Source organism: Typopeltis vanoorti, chromosome 19 (genome assembly GCF_054136105.1).
Source record: "Typopeltis vanoorti isolate ZY-2024b chromosome 19, IOZ_Tvanoo_1.0, whole genome shotgun sequence".
In the NCBI taxonomy this organism is placed as follows: Eukaryota; Metazoa; Arthropoda; class Arachnida; order Uropygi; family Thelyphonidae; genus Typopeltis; species Typopeltis vanoorti.
The window spans coordinates 18,619,968-18,635,184 of NC_143567.1; the positions used below are offsets into that span (position 1 = coordinate 18,619,968).

Consider the following 15,217-nt stretch of genomic DNA (forward strand, 5'->3'; position numbering starts at 1 on the left):
CATTGGAATGTTTAGGATTTTGCACTGAAGGATATGAATGAAAAGAATTTGAGTATTTGCATCTTGGTAACCTTTTAATGGGATAAAAGAACAGCTCACTGCAAATTTGCTACAAATAAGTAAGATGCGGAGGAGGAGTATGCCAGCTGTTCTTCTGTTATCTAACAATGGTGGCAGAGGAAAAGTTGTCATAAAGCATAGAATGGGTATCACAAAAAGTGCATCAGGATATCAGTTTGGAGCTATGTCACACAAATTGAATGAGACAAAGTTTATTAGCACCATGTTCACAAACACAGGTTCCTCATCCTCAACTATGTACATTCTAGCATAATTCAAACATTATTCGCATTTATATTGGATTTAGTGTTTGCAGAGGGCCCACAACTGATATCCTGATGCACTTTTAGTGATTCCAAAAACTCCTAAATTTCTCTTGAAGAAGACACTTGGAAGGGGCCAGATGCTTGCAAAATGAAAGAGGAAGTGTCAGCACATGATCTTGTACAAGTTCTCTTTTCTATTCCACTGACAGTACTAAAGAAGGACTTCACTATTCAGCTGTCTGTTCAGTTCTGTTACTAATTCCCAGACAGTTACATATCTGAAATCTTATCAGGTTGGCTACCATTGGCCATCCTAATGAGACTTTAGATCTGCAGTAGTTTGACCCAACACTGACTTAGTTTTGAAGAGGAGAATAGAGATAGTCAGTAAAGAGGTGGAAGGTATGAGGACTTAGTTTAAGATTACGAATAGAGAAGTTAGATGATTTGAGACAAGATTAGCTGGTGTGAGAAGAACTAGAGTAGAAGTGGGAGAGGGCCAAGAGATTGAGAGAGTGAATGACATTGCATGAGATAGATGAAGGAAATGAAAGAATAAGAGTGAGGAAACGAGAAAGCACTAAGAGTGTGGGAGTAAAAGAGATATGAAGGGAAATAAGAGTATTTCCCTTTGTGTGCAAAGAATGAAAGATGTAGAGGTGTGCAAGGAACGAATGGTTCTGTGGAGGGGGAGTGATATATGAAGATTCAGTGATTTATGGTATAAGAATGCTAGAGGAATACTTACTGGGGGAACAATTGAGACTGTGACTATAACAATGAAGTAAGGCAAGATGTGGATGAGATGATAGTTGATACAAATGACCTTAGAGGTAGCATGAGTCAGGTAGTAAGAAATCTGAAGTTATTTTTAGAAATGCACAGCAAAGTACGAGAGATAAGATAGAGTATTGCCTAGATATGACAATGTAGAACGGAGAACAGCAGCAATAACAAATGACTGAGAATGTATTGAAAGAGGTGTTTTGAGTCGATGCTTGGAGTGCATGTGAAGATAGACAAGGGTTGTATGAAAGGTGGGCTTGCATTTGAATATGGAAGGATGCAGTCATTTGGATAGATTGTTGTTGTCTGGAGAGAGAGGTGTGTGTTAGGGCAGAGAAACTAGTTTCCAATGAGGAAGGGATATGGTAGCAGGGATGGTGTGTTGTTGGGATAGTCATTTAGGAAATGGGAAAATATATGGTATACTAGAGAGCCAAAATCAGAATGGAATGGGCAATACAAAGTGTAATGCTAGTTGTGGGTCCAGGAAATCATTATGCATTATCTATACTAATGCCAGAAGAATTCAAAACAAGAAGAGTTTTTAGCATGGAATCATTTTTCTTGACTAAAAGTAATTGGTATGAGTGGTTGATAGGAGATGGTATAGTGAGTGGGATAGAATGTAAAGGGTGTAGTATTTTTAGAGAAGATTGAGTAAACAGGATTGGCAGAGGAGTATTGCCAATGATAACAGATGAGTTGTAACTAAAAATAGTAATTCACAGGAGGTTAGTGACATGCGTTTGAGACCATCCTGCCTGAGATAGAGACCAACAGAACAAATGTATGCTCAGCTATTATTATTATTACTACCCAAGACCCCATGTCAAAGACTCATCTGGGAGGCCCTTTTATCATACACACAGTTCATTATACCGTGCTTTAAACACACTCAAATTCTCTGCAGACACCACACTCTCAGGCAAAGCATTCCAATCATTTGCAACTCTGCACGTAAAAACCCGCTTCTCACTCCCCTACTCGCAACCTTTTTATAGTTTTCCGGGATGACCTCTGGTTCTCCCCAATCTCCCACTATTTTCTGTAGAACCTCTTCAGCATTGATCCTATAACAATTCCTTACTAACTTGTAGGTCTCTATCATATCTCCTCTCTTCCTCCTGTCCACCAGACTCTCAATCTTTCCTCGTACTTGACATTCCAGAGGGTAGAAACTACCTTAGTCAGTTGCCTCTGGACTCTTTCCAACATCTCTTCATCCTTCTGAAAACTAGGTGACCAAACCTTAGTACAATAGTCCATGTGTGGCCTAATCAAAGCCTTATATAGTGGAACAAGAATCTCCCTACTTCTACAAGTCAGTGTTCTCTGCATCATTCCCAGAAGTCTTTGTGTTGTCTTCACAATTTTGGCGATGTATCCCCTAAATTTCAAATCCTTATCCACTATCACCCCCAGATCTCTTATTTCCTCCATCTCTGACAATATATCCTCACCAAGCATAAATTCTGTTTTCCAAATTTTAAAACCTTACATTTTGCAACATTGAACTCATATCCCCATTCCCATAACCCAATCACTCAGTTTAATCAAGTCTTCTTGTAAGGCCACAACATCTTCTCTACTCTGATGGTTCTTCCCAACTTTGCTTCATCTACAAACAACTGAATATCTCCATCCAAATCTTCACCAATATCATTAATATACAAGTTAAACAGCAATGGCCCTAAAACAGACCCCTGAGGTACACCACTAGTGACTTTCCTTTTCCTGGATATCGCTTCTGGATATGACTATTGCTACAGGCCAGGATGGTATTGTTGGATTCTAATTATGTAGAAAATAGAATGAATGTTGTTTGATTCAGAATCCAACATGACTTTCCGTCACAAGAACTATATTTGTAAATATTATTTGATGTAAATAACATATATTATAAATTAATATCATATAACTACCTTAATTATGTCAAATATTTAATTGCTTAATCAAAGAAATGTTTTAATGGTAAATAGATTCTGTATTAAATATTATTAAGCTGTTTTATTTATTGTTTTGTCAATATTGTAAGAACTTATATTTGTAATTTAACTACGCATTTATTGGAATGCAAATATTCTATTTATTCTTTTCATGAAAGTTAACGTTATGTAATAACTGAATGTAGTTATATAGCCTAATGTAACATTCGCGAGAATGTTTACGTCTATCGGTTGTCATAGAGACGCGTGGAAATAAACGAGCGCGTGTGAGGGGAGCGTTTGTAGAGGAGAAGAAAAAATAGATACGTAGTAGTAAGAGGAGTCGGAACGGAACTTTGGAACTATAAGGTAGCAAGGAAGTAAACTAAAGAAGTAGAAGTAATTAAAAGATTCCTAAGGATAGGAGTTGAGTAGATATTTTTTTTTAAGTGAATCTTATAGTTGGCTGAAAGCAAAATCAGCCGTAGTAATAAAAGGAAATTATTGCCGTAATCGGAGAATTAGAGAACTGGACATTCAACGAAGAATTCTGAATAAATCCAGTCAGTCTACAATTACGACTTATTTCTATAAGTCGTAATTGTAGACGGACTGGACGAAAGAAGGAATTGTACGGAGTTAAACTAGTTGATGAATGAAAAATAGGAATATTTAATGTACCTTATAGTTGTTATCTGGAGTTTTTGAGGCGCGATTAGTAATGTTTTAGTTATTTAGTGTTTTGCAAGTGTGATAAATACAATTTGAAAGTGTGCTCACAAAATATTGGAAGTACTGAAGATTATTTCTGGTAAGGACAGTCATATTAGTTTATTTCAATGTATGAAGATTTAAGTATTAGTTCCATTGCGCTGTTTCTAACATTAACTGTGGCTTACCATTGAGGGTGAGAGTTAAAAATATAGACATTGAAATGATATCTGCCGTGGTTAGTGCCTGTTATGAGTCAATCGTAGAGTGTAGTTGAGAGATACAAGGAAACTGATTAATTAAGAATTTCTATTGTAATAAGTTGGGTACAGGAACTTTGTGATTCTGAAACTGTGAATTTGTATGTGAAAGTTTGGAAGATTGGATTAATATGAATGACTTGACTTGATATGCTAACTTGACTGGTTTGTCATATTTAGAAGTGGAATTTATGTAATTGTTATATAACCATATATTAAATGTTTTGTTTGTTAATTTAAATATTGTGTTTGCCTGAATTTCTTTTTACTGCACCGTTCACAAAAATTCGGATCTAGCGGGAATCCCAGAAAGAAAATAGAACCATCGGCCTGAATGAATGAAAAGACTGCTAACTAATTTTGAATTAATCCTACTAATTCATATAGACTTATCTAAGGATAGAGTGGCGCAGTATAATAGAAATTTCTCTACCCATAGATCAGTGATTAATTTGCAATTAGTTTTCCTTTATTTTATGAAAGTGACTTTTAGCAAGATGGCGGATTCGAACGTCAAGAGAACACGTCACGACAGTATGCATCATCAGCAAATAACTCAGTGAGCAGAAGTTGAGTAATTATTAACTACCAAGTGGTGAGGGTGATTAAACAGATAGACTTCTCAGTTAAGAACAGTTATGTGGAATAAAGAGCTGTTAATTATGACATACTTAGGCAACTGCTTAAAGCATGCAGTGGGATTAGAAACTGCAGTGGAAGGAAGTTGACTCTGCATGGAGAAAGGGCAAGTGGCATTTGAAGGAAGTGGTAATGGACTCCACACCTAGAGAAGATAAATCAAGTAGGAATTAAATGAATAAGTAATATCATCAGACATCTGAAGGAAGGGGGAAAATAAAATAGGACTAATAATAATTCAAAGGAATTCTTTCAGTATGCAGCAAGTAAAAGGAAGGATAATTATGGTTGAGTAATGTTGATGAATGCTGATGGTGGGGAGGTGACTGAACTGGATGTTGTAGTTGAGCTTATTATCCAGGTGGAGATATTGCAGTAACAGATGTGACAAAGGCTGATGTAAAACACAGGTAGATGAAAGACATGCTTGCTGGATATTACAGTACCTTGAACTGAATACATGTATGTTGTTAGATGGGATATTAGCTTGTATATTGCAAGAATGTGCTAGGGAACTAACAGTGCCCTTGACTTCTTCCTTAGCTTGTTGAAGGTTCTCTAAGGTTCTTTGCTGCATGTACCTTCTTCCATTCTTTTCTGTCTTGAGCTCTTTCGTTCTATTCTTGGATTCCCATCTCAGCTAAGTCTTTTTGAATATTCTCTTAGCACAGCTGCAGTCTACCTCTAGGTCACTTTCCATCAGGCATTCATCTTGAATGTTTGTTTAACCATTTTTCTCCTCACTAATTCTTTCCACATGTCCAAGCCATCTCATTCTGCAAGCTCTAATTTCATGGGCTAGAAGTGGGGATATATAATTCATATAGGTCTTGATTGTCTTTCCCATTCATCAGTTATCTTTTAGAGCTCCAAAGACTTTTCTGATGATTTTATTTTCAAAAATCTGCCAATTTCATCTTGGTCTGTTATGCTCCAGGTGCTCCATGTAAAATAACAGGTCTAACAATTGTCTTGTATATTTCTGGAATTTTGGAAGATAGCTAATGATTTAGTGAATAATAACTATTGGAGGCATGTATTCTAGCTTTTATTTCTGTACTAATATTATCTCAAGTAATCAATGTACCAAGTAACACTTTTAAATTTCAGATTATCAGTGATAAACTGGTTAATTTTACCCCTTGATTTTGATTTCTGCATTCTTTTAAATATTCAGTTTTATCCTGGTTGATTTGTAATCCTAGTTTTTCAACAGTAGTTTGAGTTTTCTAAATGCTGTTTTAATGTTTTCAGCATTTTCTCCAACAAGGCATATCATCTGAATACATTTTTCTAATGCTAAATTAAAAAGGATGGGTGAAAGTGTATCTCCTTGCTTCAGTCCTGTCTTAAGGATAATGCACTATGCATGATATTCAATACAATGCTACAGCTGTTGCTGGTGCAAATTTTGATTAAACTTACCTCAATGAGGTGTTCCTAGTCCATCTAATACTCCCTAAAGGTTTCTCTATTAATGCTATCATGTGATTTTCGAAAATCTTTAAATAAAATATGGACCTAAGATTGCATTCCTTTTTTTTAGTATTGTCTAAGTGTAAAAATCTGGTCAACTGTCAATCCATTTCTGCAGAATGCTGCTTGATATTCATCTATATTTTCTTCAGGATAAGGCAAGATTCATTTTAGTATAATATTAGTTAAAATTTTGTAGCCTGCTGACAGGAGTGATCTGTTTGTAATTTTCATATTCATTTTTGTTTGCCTTTTTATATACTGGGATGATTAGCGATTCTTTCCATTCTGTGTGTATCTCTTCTTATCCCATATTAAATTTATCAGCTCCATGTATATGAGTGGGTTAATTCACTTCCCCCATATTTAATGAGTTCGGCTACTATTTCATCAGTACCTGGTGCTTTGTCGTCTTTGAGCTGCTTTATACTTTCTTCCGTTTCATGTAGTGAAGGTCTAAACATTTCTGGGTGACAAGTATGTTAAGTATTCTATTTAAAAGACTCAGCAGGTTCATCACAATTTAGTAGTTTGTTAAAGTACTCTCTCTCTCTCTCTCCATCTTTTTGCTATTTCATCTATAGTGGCTAGTGTTTGTCCATTGCTATTGTTGATTATTGTTGTTTTCATATTTAAGGACCTGCTTTTTGGCTTTTAATTTTATGGAAATCTTGTTGTTCAATTGTTTTATTGGCTTCGTTGCTGCTCTCTTTGTATGTCTGAACAGTGTGAATATCAGTTGGGCTATTCAGCCAAATGCTTTTTTCTTTACAGCTCACATTCGTCATTAAGCTTTCCCTCCCTGCTGTGTTTTACTTTGAATTCCAGATAATTTTTTTGCTGCATACTTTTTTTATTTGTTTTAATCGCACTCATATTTGCTTCTGTTTTATTTGGTTTGTTAGTATTGTATCTCAGTTGATTTGCATGTGCTGAAATATATTTACTGTTTATTTTAACCTTAAGGACAGTATCAATTAGAAAATGGCCACTCAACTCCTCTAAAGTTCCAGACATTCTGAATGCAATTCCTATGTCTTTTACTGATTATAATTTGGTCTGTTTGGTTATATGTATGTCCATCAGGAAATTTCCATGTTTGTTTGTGTATATTAAATTTCTGGCTGTGACCAAATAAATTCTTTCTCATTAATATTTGTCTCTTCATGAAGGCTTTGGTTTCCAATAATATTTATACACTAGGAGGGATATGCCCCCCTCCCCCGTGTTACAGACTGGTAGGCCAGTTCTCCTTGAATTCTGATGACTCAAATTTTGAAGACTCGACACTCAGGGTAGCCCCTGAGTTTCAAAATGTTTCAAAAAAGTGACATAAAAAGGCTTATCATTATATATATATATATATATATATATATATATATATATAAGGTAGATTTCTTCTTTTGCAATTTTTGCATTGAAATATCATAATAGAATGATTATATTCTGTTATGGAATTATTTCGAAGATTAAGTCTAGTTTTTCATAGAATTCCTCTTTTATTTCCTCTTCTGTAGGTGTGTATGTGTGTACATTAATGAAGGTTACCTTGAACCCTTTTGATTGTACTGTTATTGTTGTTAGCTTGCTTGTTCTTTCGTTAAAAGCTTCAAATTCAATCAGAGATGATCACAATTTTTTCCTGATGATGAAACCTGTTTCAAAATCATGTTTATCAGAGCTGTTTCCACCATAAAATAGCAAAAGGTTGTCTTTCTTCGAATTAGCTTTTCCTGTCCATGTCTCTTGTGTTACTACTATATCCATTTTATATCTATTTAATTCATGTATAATTTCTTGAAATACTCAAACTCTGTACAAGCTTCTCACATTTCATGAACCTATTTGATATATTTACTAAACAATAAATATATCAACCTTAGCCATTATTTTAAGGCTAGGGTTGATATCCATTTAAATTTCCAATGAAGGTTACATGGTACTTGTTTCCACGACTAGTTGATTTCTTACAAGATGGGGTTGTCAGCCCCTGCCTAACTCTCTTCAGCTAATCCCTTCCATGTAACCTGTCCAGCTTGGGAAGCCCTGTTAGTAGCATTGCTACTTCTGGTATAACTCACAAAATCATTCCAATGATTTTGTGAGCTTTACCCTTCCCCATCCCCATGCAATCATCATGACGATGTGGGGATGGGACATCTTTGCTCAGGAAAGGTCCCAAGAGTGTAAAGAGAGGAAAATAGCTTCATCTGTGTTAACTCGAACTGCATTGAGCACTCTTATTGGAGAACAGGACTTGTTAGTGGTTAGAATTATTTCATCATTTGGTCAGGAGAACAGAAAATCATACTATGGGAAAAGAGGCACAGAAATCTCATTGGCCATCCCAGTTGACACCATTATAGTAACAGAGAAATGAGGCTGAAATTGGCTGAAAAAACTTCACACTATGCTGTGAAGTTTCCTCAGCCATAAAAATCATGTATTTATATATAGGAGATGACAGTTGCATAAAAGAGCCAAAAGAACTTCACTTGGTATGCTAATTAAGGATTTTTATACTCTCCTTACACAATGAAATAATAATTATATGCACTTAATTATAATAATGTATTGTGTTTGTTCAGTAACAATATCAGTATCAATATTGCAGGATCAGTAACTTCCACAGATAGTGTGGGAAGTAGCCATCCTCATCATGCCTATGATACTGATTCTGGCCACGGATCTGCCAGTTTAGATAGCCACAGTAATAGCTCTGTAGGATCAACTAATTCTCCCCCTCAGCAACGTCGATCTCACTTAAGTAAGTGATTTTGAATCTTCTATAGTTTCTTAAGCATTTGATCAGTATGTATATGATTTAGAATACATCACATATTTTTTAATTGCACACAATTAAACTCGCACAGTTAGTTTACGTTCTTTAAGTAACCGAATGGCTACTACTTAAGTGTCTCCATATTAACTACTTAAATGGTTACTGTCATATATATATATATCAGACACGAATCCAAGCAGCTGAAATTATATTCCTTCGAGGGGGTTGCGGAGCTGACTCGACTCAACAGAGTCAGAAGCTCTGCAATTATTAACAAAAATTATTAATTTTTGTTAATAATTGCAGTTTTTTGCCTATTCATTTTCACATATTCATATGAAGGTTTAACAGATTTTAGGAATACAATTGTCAACGATAACTTGCTACTTATATTTCATCTCAGTTATTGATTTGAAATATCAGGACACAATCATACTAAGTATGAGCACAAAACTCTTAAGCTGATCTCTTGGTCCAGGCACAGGATGATAGACTATAAATGATAGTTTTTTGGAGCCTAACTTCAAGATTGCCAATGATCTTTGGTAATCTTTCAGCAGATGCTAAAAGAGCAAAAACTAGCCATCTTGATTATTAGTTGCAAACAGGATAACTTGAGAACTTAGCACATTGATATAGTTTTCCCCTATATGGAATGCTTTGTTGTGATTCCTGTATCCAGAGGATGCAGCCATGTTTAACTGGTCATTTTACCTCAATTATTGAAAGGAAATATGAGCAGTAAATTTATTTTTAATTAACGGCTGTTTTGCTGATATTCATTAAGCCACATATTATAAGGCCAGTATGACATTGGCAGTTTTTCCATGGTTGTAAATAAAGGTGAGGTTTAGTGACTAAGATTAAAAACAAAGTTACACCATTACATAACCAATTGGTGCAACTAGTGTCCAAAGAAGATTTGGATTTTCTTCCTTAGTTTTTTTTTTTTTTTTAATCGCAAACTTCATTAAGTCACAATTGAATTTCCAGTTTTTTGTAAGACAGGCTTTGAGCTTTGATAATATAATATTCCCATTTGAGTCAGTGATCAAATTTGTTCTGATTTGAAATTTGATATATATACTATTTTCACATAGTAAATGTACATGTCTTGTTTGTCCACATTATTGAATATTTCACTTGAATGCACACCACTCCAAGAAAAGAAAGCAGGTCTCATATTTCTAAAGTAATCAAAAGTGGAGATTTTTGTAAAAGATTTGTAGTTGATTTTAAAATTGTTTGCCAACCTTAAAGTGGTATTGTTCAGTAAAAATTATTGCTGCAATCATCCACTATTAATTGCTTTGCTTTTAAATCTTACTGTGATAATTCAGAGTCTTTAGAGACAAAAAATAAAAAAACATATATAAATTAAAGTTTCTACTTTATATATTCTTAATGAAGCTGTTAAAATATATTGCTGATCATATAGATTACACATCACTGTACAGGATTAATGTCCTTAATTCCCAGAAAAAATGATCAAAGCAAGAAAGATTTAATATCTTGACAAAAACTGCATTATTCGAAAAGATTGTTAATGGCAGTTTTGAACAGAAATGAAGGTTGATGTATAAATTTGAAAATTCCAGATATTGTATTAGCATATAAAATATATTATATATGTTTTTTTTTAATACTTCAGCTAGTATGAATATAGTAATTGTTGTGGCAAAAATGCCATTAATCTTGAATGAACAGATTTGGTTCAGGTTTATACTGAATAATTTTCATATGTTAATTGGGATTTAATACTCGATGAGAAAATTTATTTTTGCTTTACTAAATTCTATTATAGCTTTCTTATAATTATACTATCTAATAATTTGTAGATCTGAGATAAGTTTGCAAAATCAAGTTGCTCAGTTATTTAGGTTTTGTATCTAGCTTTGATTATCAGCTTTAAAATTTTTCTTTCTATTTTTAGTCCAGATTTCAAATATTTATTTATTTGCTCCTAGCTGTTCCCCATTCTCCAACTATGAAGATGAGGTCGAATGGTCCTGCTGTTTCTCATGGAGTTCATGTTCTACCACCTATACCAAGCCAAAGTAGTATGTTTTTTTTTCTCATCTCTGTTTCTACCACACTTCTTATATTGTTTATTTTCACTGTGAGAAAAAAAAAGTTAATAAAAAATTGGAAAAATGATATGATTTTTATTGGCTAAAAATTAGCACTTAAGAGTCAGGGGGAGGAGAGGGGGGAAATATGAATGTATGACATACATAGAATCTTATGATAGCACTCATCTGAATTATTTTTTGAGACCCACCATAGTAAGCAGTACAAAATTTTCTAGATTTTCAATATAACTTTCATTTTTATATCAGTTATAATAATGGTTCCAAGTCCTAACTTGGAGAAATATCCCTATGCTATAACATTACTGCTCGATATACGAGGTGTGGGGATCTGAAAAGTTCTGATAAACACTTAGAACAAAAATGATATTAAAGCAACTGGTATAACCAGAAGAAAGAACATAAAATGATATTAAAGCAATGGTATAACCAGAAGAAAGAACATACGAGGACATAAGAATATAAGTTACCTTCATAATTCTGCTGCTAGCATGTTTTGTTTTGTCATTTTTGTCTAGGTGTTTATCAGAACTTTCCAGCCCCCCCCCCCATCATATTTGAAGGGATGCTACGATCCCTGATGCAACATGTTCCTGGAAATTGCCATAACTATAACATCATTCTAATTTGAAAAAGGTGTATATGTATTGTGATTTATCACTATATGCCACGACTTTCCAGTATCCAGCTAGCTTTGTGCTATACAAGTCAAATATGGCCATTATTTGCTGGATAATGTTTCAATTGTATATAATTGTTATGTTTTTTCATTATTATTATTTTCTCTCTTTCAATCCGGAAGAGAAAAAGTTTAGCAAAACAGGTATTTAATGACAAGATGGTAAGAAAAAGACCCAGAGGAAAATCACAATCTAGATATATTGGTGTGCTGACAAGTAAAGGAAAAATTTAGAGGATAATTGTTAATCATAGTATCCTGTGTGTCCATCCCAATTTCTCTTCCACCAGAGATGGATTGAGTTGCCTGATCAGGTGTTTAGGCAATTTAATGCAGCTGGCTTGCCATTCCTCTGATGCATTCCTCTAGGGATAAGTATTTTATGTCTATAGAACTGTGTTCATGGGACTGTTTGCCTGTTCTGAGGGATGAGAAACACCCTCTACTTCTGTATGAGAACAGCTAACTCACCATTTGATCGAAAAGATCTGATAAAGGTTACTTACGTTGTAGATGGATTCGAACCCAGGTCTTTCCAACCAAAGGACTCATATATACTAACTGAGCTGCAAATGCTTGGTATCCCATACTCTGATGTATATGGAAATTGATGTAAATTACACCTTGGAATCAAAAGTGGTTTAACTCTTAACTTAAGACTGAAACTAAATTACAAATCAACTTGCATGCAGATACATATCCCAGAATATCATTTTTCTTAACTTAATAACCATTTAACTCATGACCTTGATATGTTTACATGTCAGTAATTATGTGGATGTGAAGTGCTTATTGAAACTGAAATAACATTTGGATAGTGAAAATATTATGGATATGAGGCATAAATTATTTAATATATCTTTCATCTATGTGGCCATTGGGAGAGTTATGAGATTGAGTCTTCAGAGGCCTTTAAATAATAATCATAAAATTAATACATGAAATCAGTATAATTTATCTTTGCAGTGCTAATATATATTTCATTACAACATTAAAATGTCTTCACTACATTACCTCCTTTAATTATATGTTCTAAGTGGTTTTTATCCCTTTTTAGACAAAATGCTCAGAGCTTGATCTCTCAGAATTTTGAATATGTTAGAACTTTCATTCTCTTGAATGAAAGTTCTTACATGGGAGAAAAATTAACACTGAAATTGCATTTTGAAATTGCAACTATGTTCTTCTTGTGTCTTGAATCACTTTAGAATAACTTTACTTTCTGTATGTAAGTCTGCATACTTCATGGAGATATATTTTTTGTAATTTTTTATTTTATTTTCACATGGCCCAGAAACCCTGCTATAGAGACCAAACACAAATTTTTTTTCCCACCACTTCAGTCCTCCAATAAGCAGGGTGGTAGTCTCACACTGGATGTTGAAATTCATTTTCCATCTAAAGACAGTCACAAACATCCATGCCCACTGTAGGATTTGAACCTGCGACCTCTTGATTGGAGAGAGAGTATGCTATCCACTCGGCCAACCAGGACATCGCTTTGATCCCTTGGAGATAATTTTTGAGTAGAGGCATAGCTATAAGGGGGGGCTGTCTGCCCTGGGCAGCACTTTGAACCTTTTTGAACTTTTTGCAGTTAATTCTAAAATACAGTCTCCAGAACTCATTTCCAAATATTATAATACTACTCCAAATTTTCCTCACAATTGCTGTAAGTGTTGCTAGTTGTGAGGGGAGTTTTTCTAAATAAAATTGATTAAGAATTACCTACATTACTATGAAATAGACTTCGCTAATGTCAACGACGATTTTGCTAACAGAAAAGCAAGAAAAATAACATTTTAGAATGTTAAAATTAAACATAGTGTTTTAATTTATTTCCCTATACGTCGTTTTGACTTTTTGTAGTATTTTTGGTGTGTATTGAGAGGGGCGGCAAACCCGGGGACTGCCCCGGGCTGCAAAACCTTAGCTACACAACTGTTTTTGAGGCTGTTGAAGAAAATGTTATCCTTATTTTGGCTTATGTGAATTCAGTCTCTTTTTTTTTTCCTATATTATGCAGTGGTTTCACCAGTTTACCATATTGTCACACTAAGCTGATATAAATCCTTTGTTTGCAACTACCAAAATAAATGTGCCTCCTTGTTTGGAGGTAACATTTAATAAGAAGAAAGCATGACTGGTCTGATTAATAATGCAAAGATTGGCCTTGAGTTCAATCTTTGCAGGAATGGTAAAACACTGCTAAGTTTACCTTAACTGATATTTATTTTGAAAAATTAAATTATTGTTATCCTCAAATAATTCAGATTTCCATTGTTTTGTTATTCAGGCTTCCATCCACCTATTACATCTAGAGAGCCACACCGGCACAGGTCAGTTGATAGCATTGGAGGCCAAATGACGAGATCAAAAAGAGTTTCTGGTCGCAGCCAAAGTCAGACAGGTCTGTCATCTGGATATTATAGTAATGAAGCAACTGATCCAGAAGAGGAAGATGAGGAGGAGAAAGAAGGTAGATATCTTGTATATTTTTATTAAACAAAACGTGTGTGAATAATATTAGCACTGAAGAGAAATTCCATTATTATATTTTTAATTGCTAAAACACAAGAATCCATTAGCGTGCAGAGTTGCCTCAGCTTGCACTACCTTTAGGGTTAGTTGCTGTAGTATCCAGGTATTTGCTTATGCTTGGAATCGCCGAACTTTATATAGTTTCTACTATATTCGGCATGAAACTCTTTGAGTTTCTTATTCGGCTAAGAAACGATATGGGATGTAATATCCCTTAACTTAAACAAGTCATATGTTACCGAATTGAAGCCTTTGGCTCTTCATATATCTAATAATTTATTAGGACACCTCTCGGCAATACTCATAGTAGGGTTGTAAGTTCTGTTCCCTACAAACTTGATATTAACTAGGTCTACCTACTCACTGATGAGACCTCAATAAAGGTTGAAACTGGTCTGGGTAGTGACCTTCTCTCATAATGTAGAACAGTAATACAGCTCCTAGGAGCTAAGTTCACATTATGGGTAAATATCAAGAATAGTGATTGGAGCTTGCTCTGCCTTTGACATGAGTTGCCTCAGCTTGCACTCCCTTAAGGGTCAGTTGCTGCAGTATCCAGGTATTTGCTTACGCTTGGAATCGCCAAACTTTATATAGTTTCTACTATATTTGGCATGAAACTCTTTGAGTTTCTTATTTGGCTAAGAAACGATATGGGATGTAATATCCCTTAACTTAAACATTCTATGTTTGGTTTCTAGAGCAGAATTTTGGAATTATGTAAAAATGCATACATGGTCACATGATGATAATGGAACCTAATTTCCTATCAACAATTTTCCTCCAAATTAATCTCATCTTCAAGACTCCAATATTATCAGATGTTATATTTCTATCTTCTAAGACACATTTTACTGTATCATTCCACCTAGGTTTTCCTCTGGATCTTTTTTTCCCCTACCATCCTGGCAAGGAATAGTTGTTTGATAACCTTCTCTTTCTCTCTCATTCTGTTTAAGCGACCATACCACCTGAAATTAGCTCAACTAACACATTCTTGAA

At 34.5% G+C, this 15,217-nt stretch overlaps 1 protein-coding gene across 1 annotated transcript in view; it reads left to right on the forward strand.

The window, feature by feature from the left end:
* The window catches only part of LOC150095887 (rap guanine nucleotide exchange factor 2-like), a 455,329-nt gene that overhangs the window by 425,704 nt on the left and 14,408 nt on the right, over nt 1-15,217 (forward strand). The window contains exons 28-30 of the mRNA XM_090409556.1: nt 8,738-8,890; nt 10,873-10,965; nt 13,971-14,153. Of these exons, the coding sequence (XP_090265682.1) occupies nt 8,738-8,890; nt 10,873-10,965; nt 13,971-14,153 (429 nt within the window). The remainder of the gene's footprint in view (nt 1-8,737; nt 8,891-10,872; nt 10,966-13,970; nt 14,154-15,217) is intronic.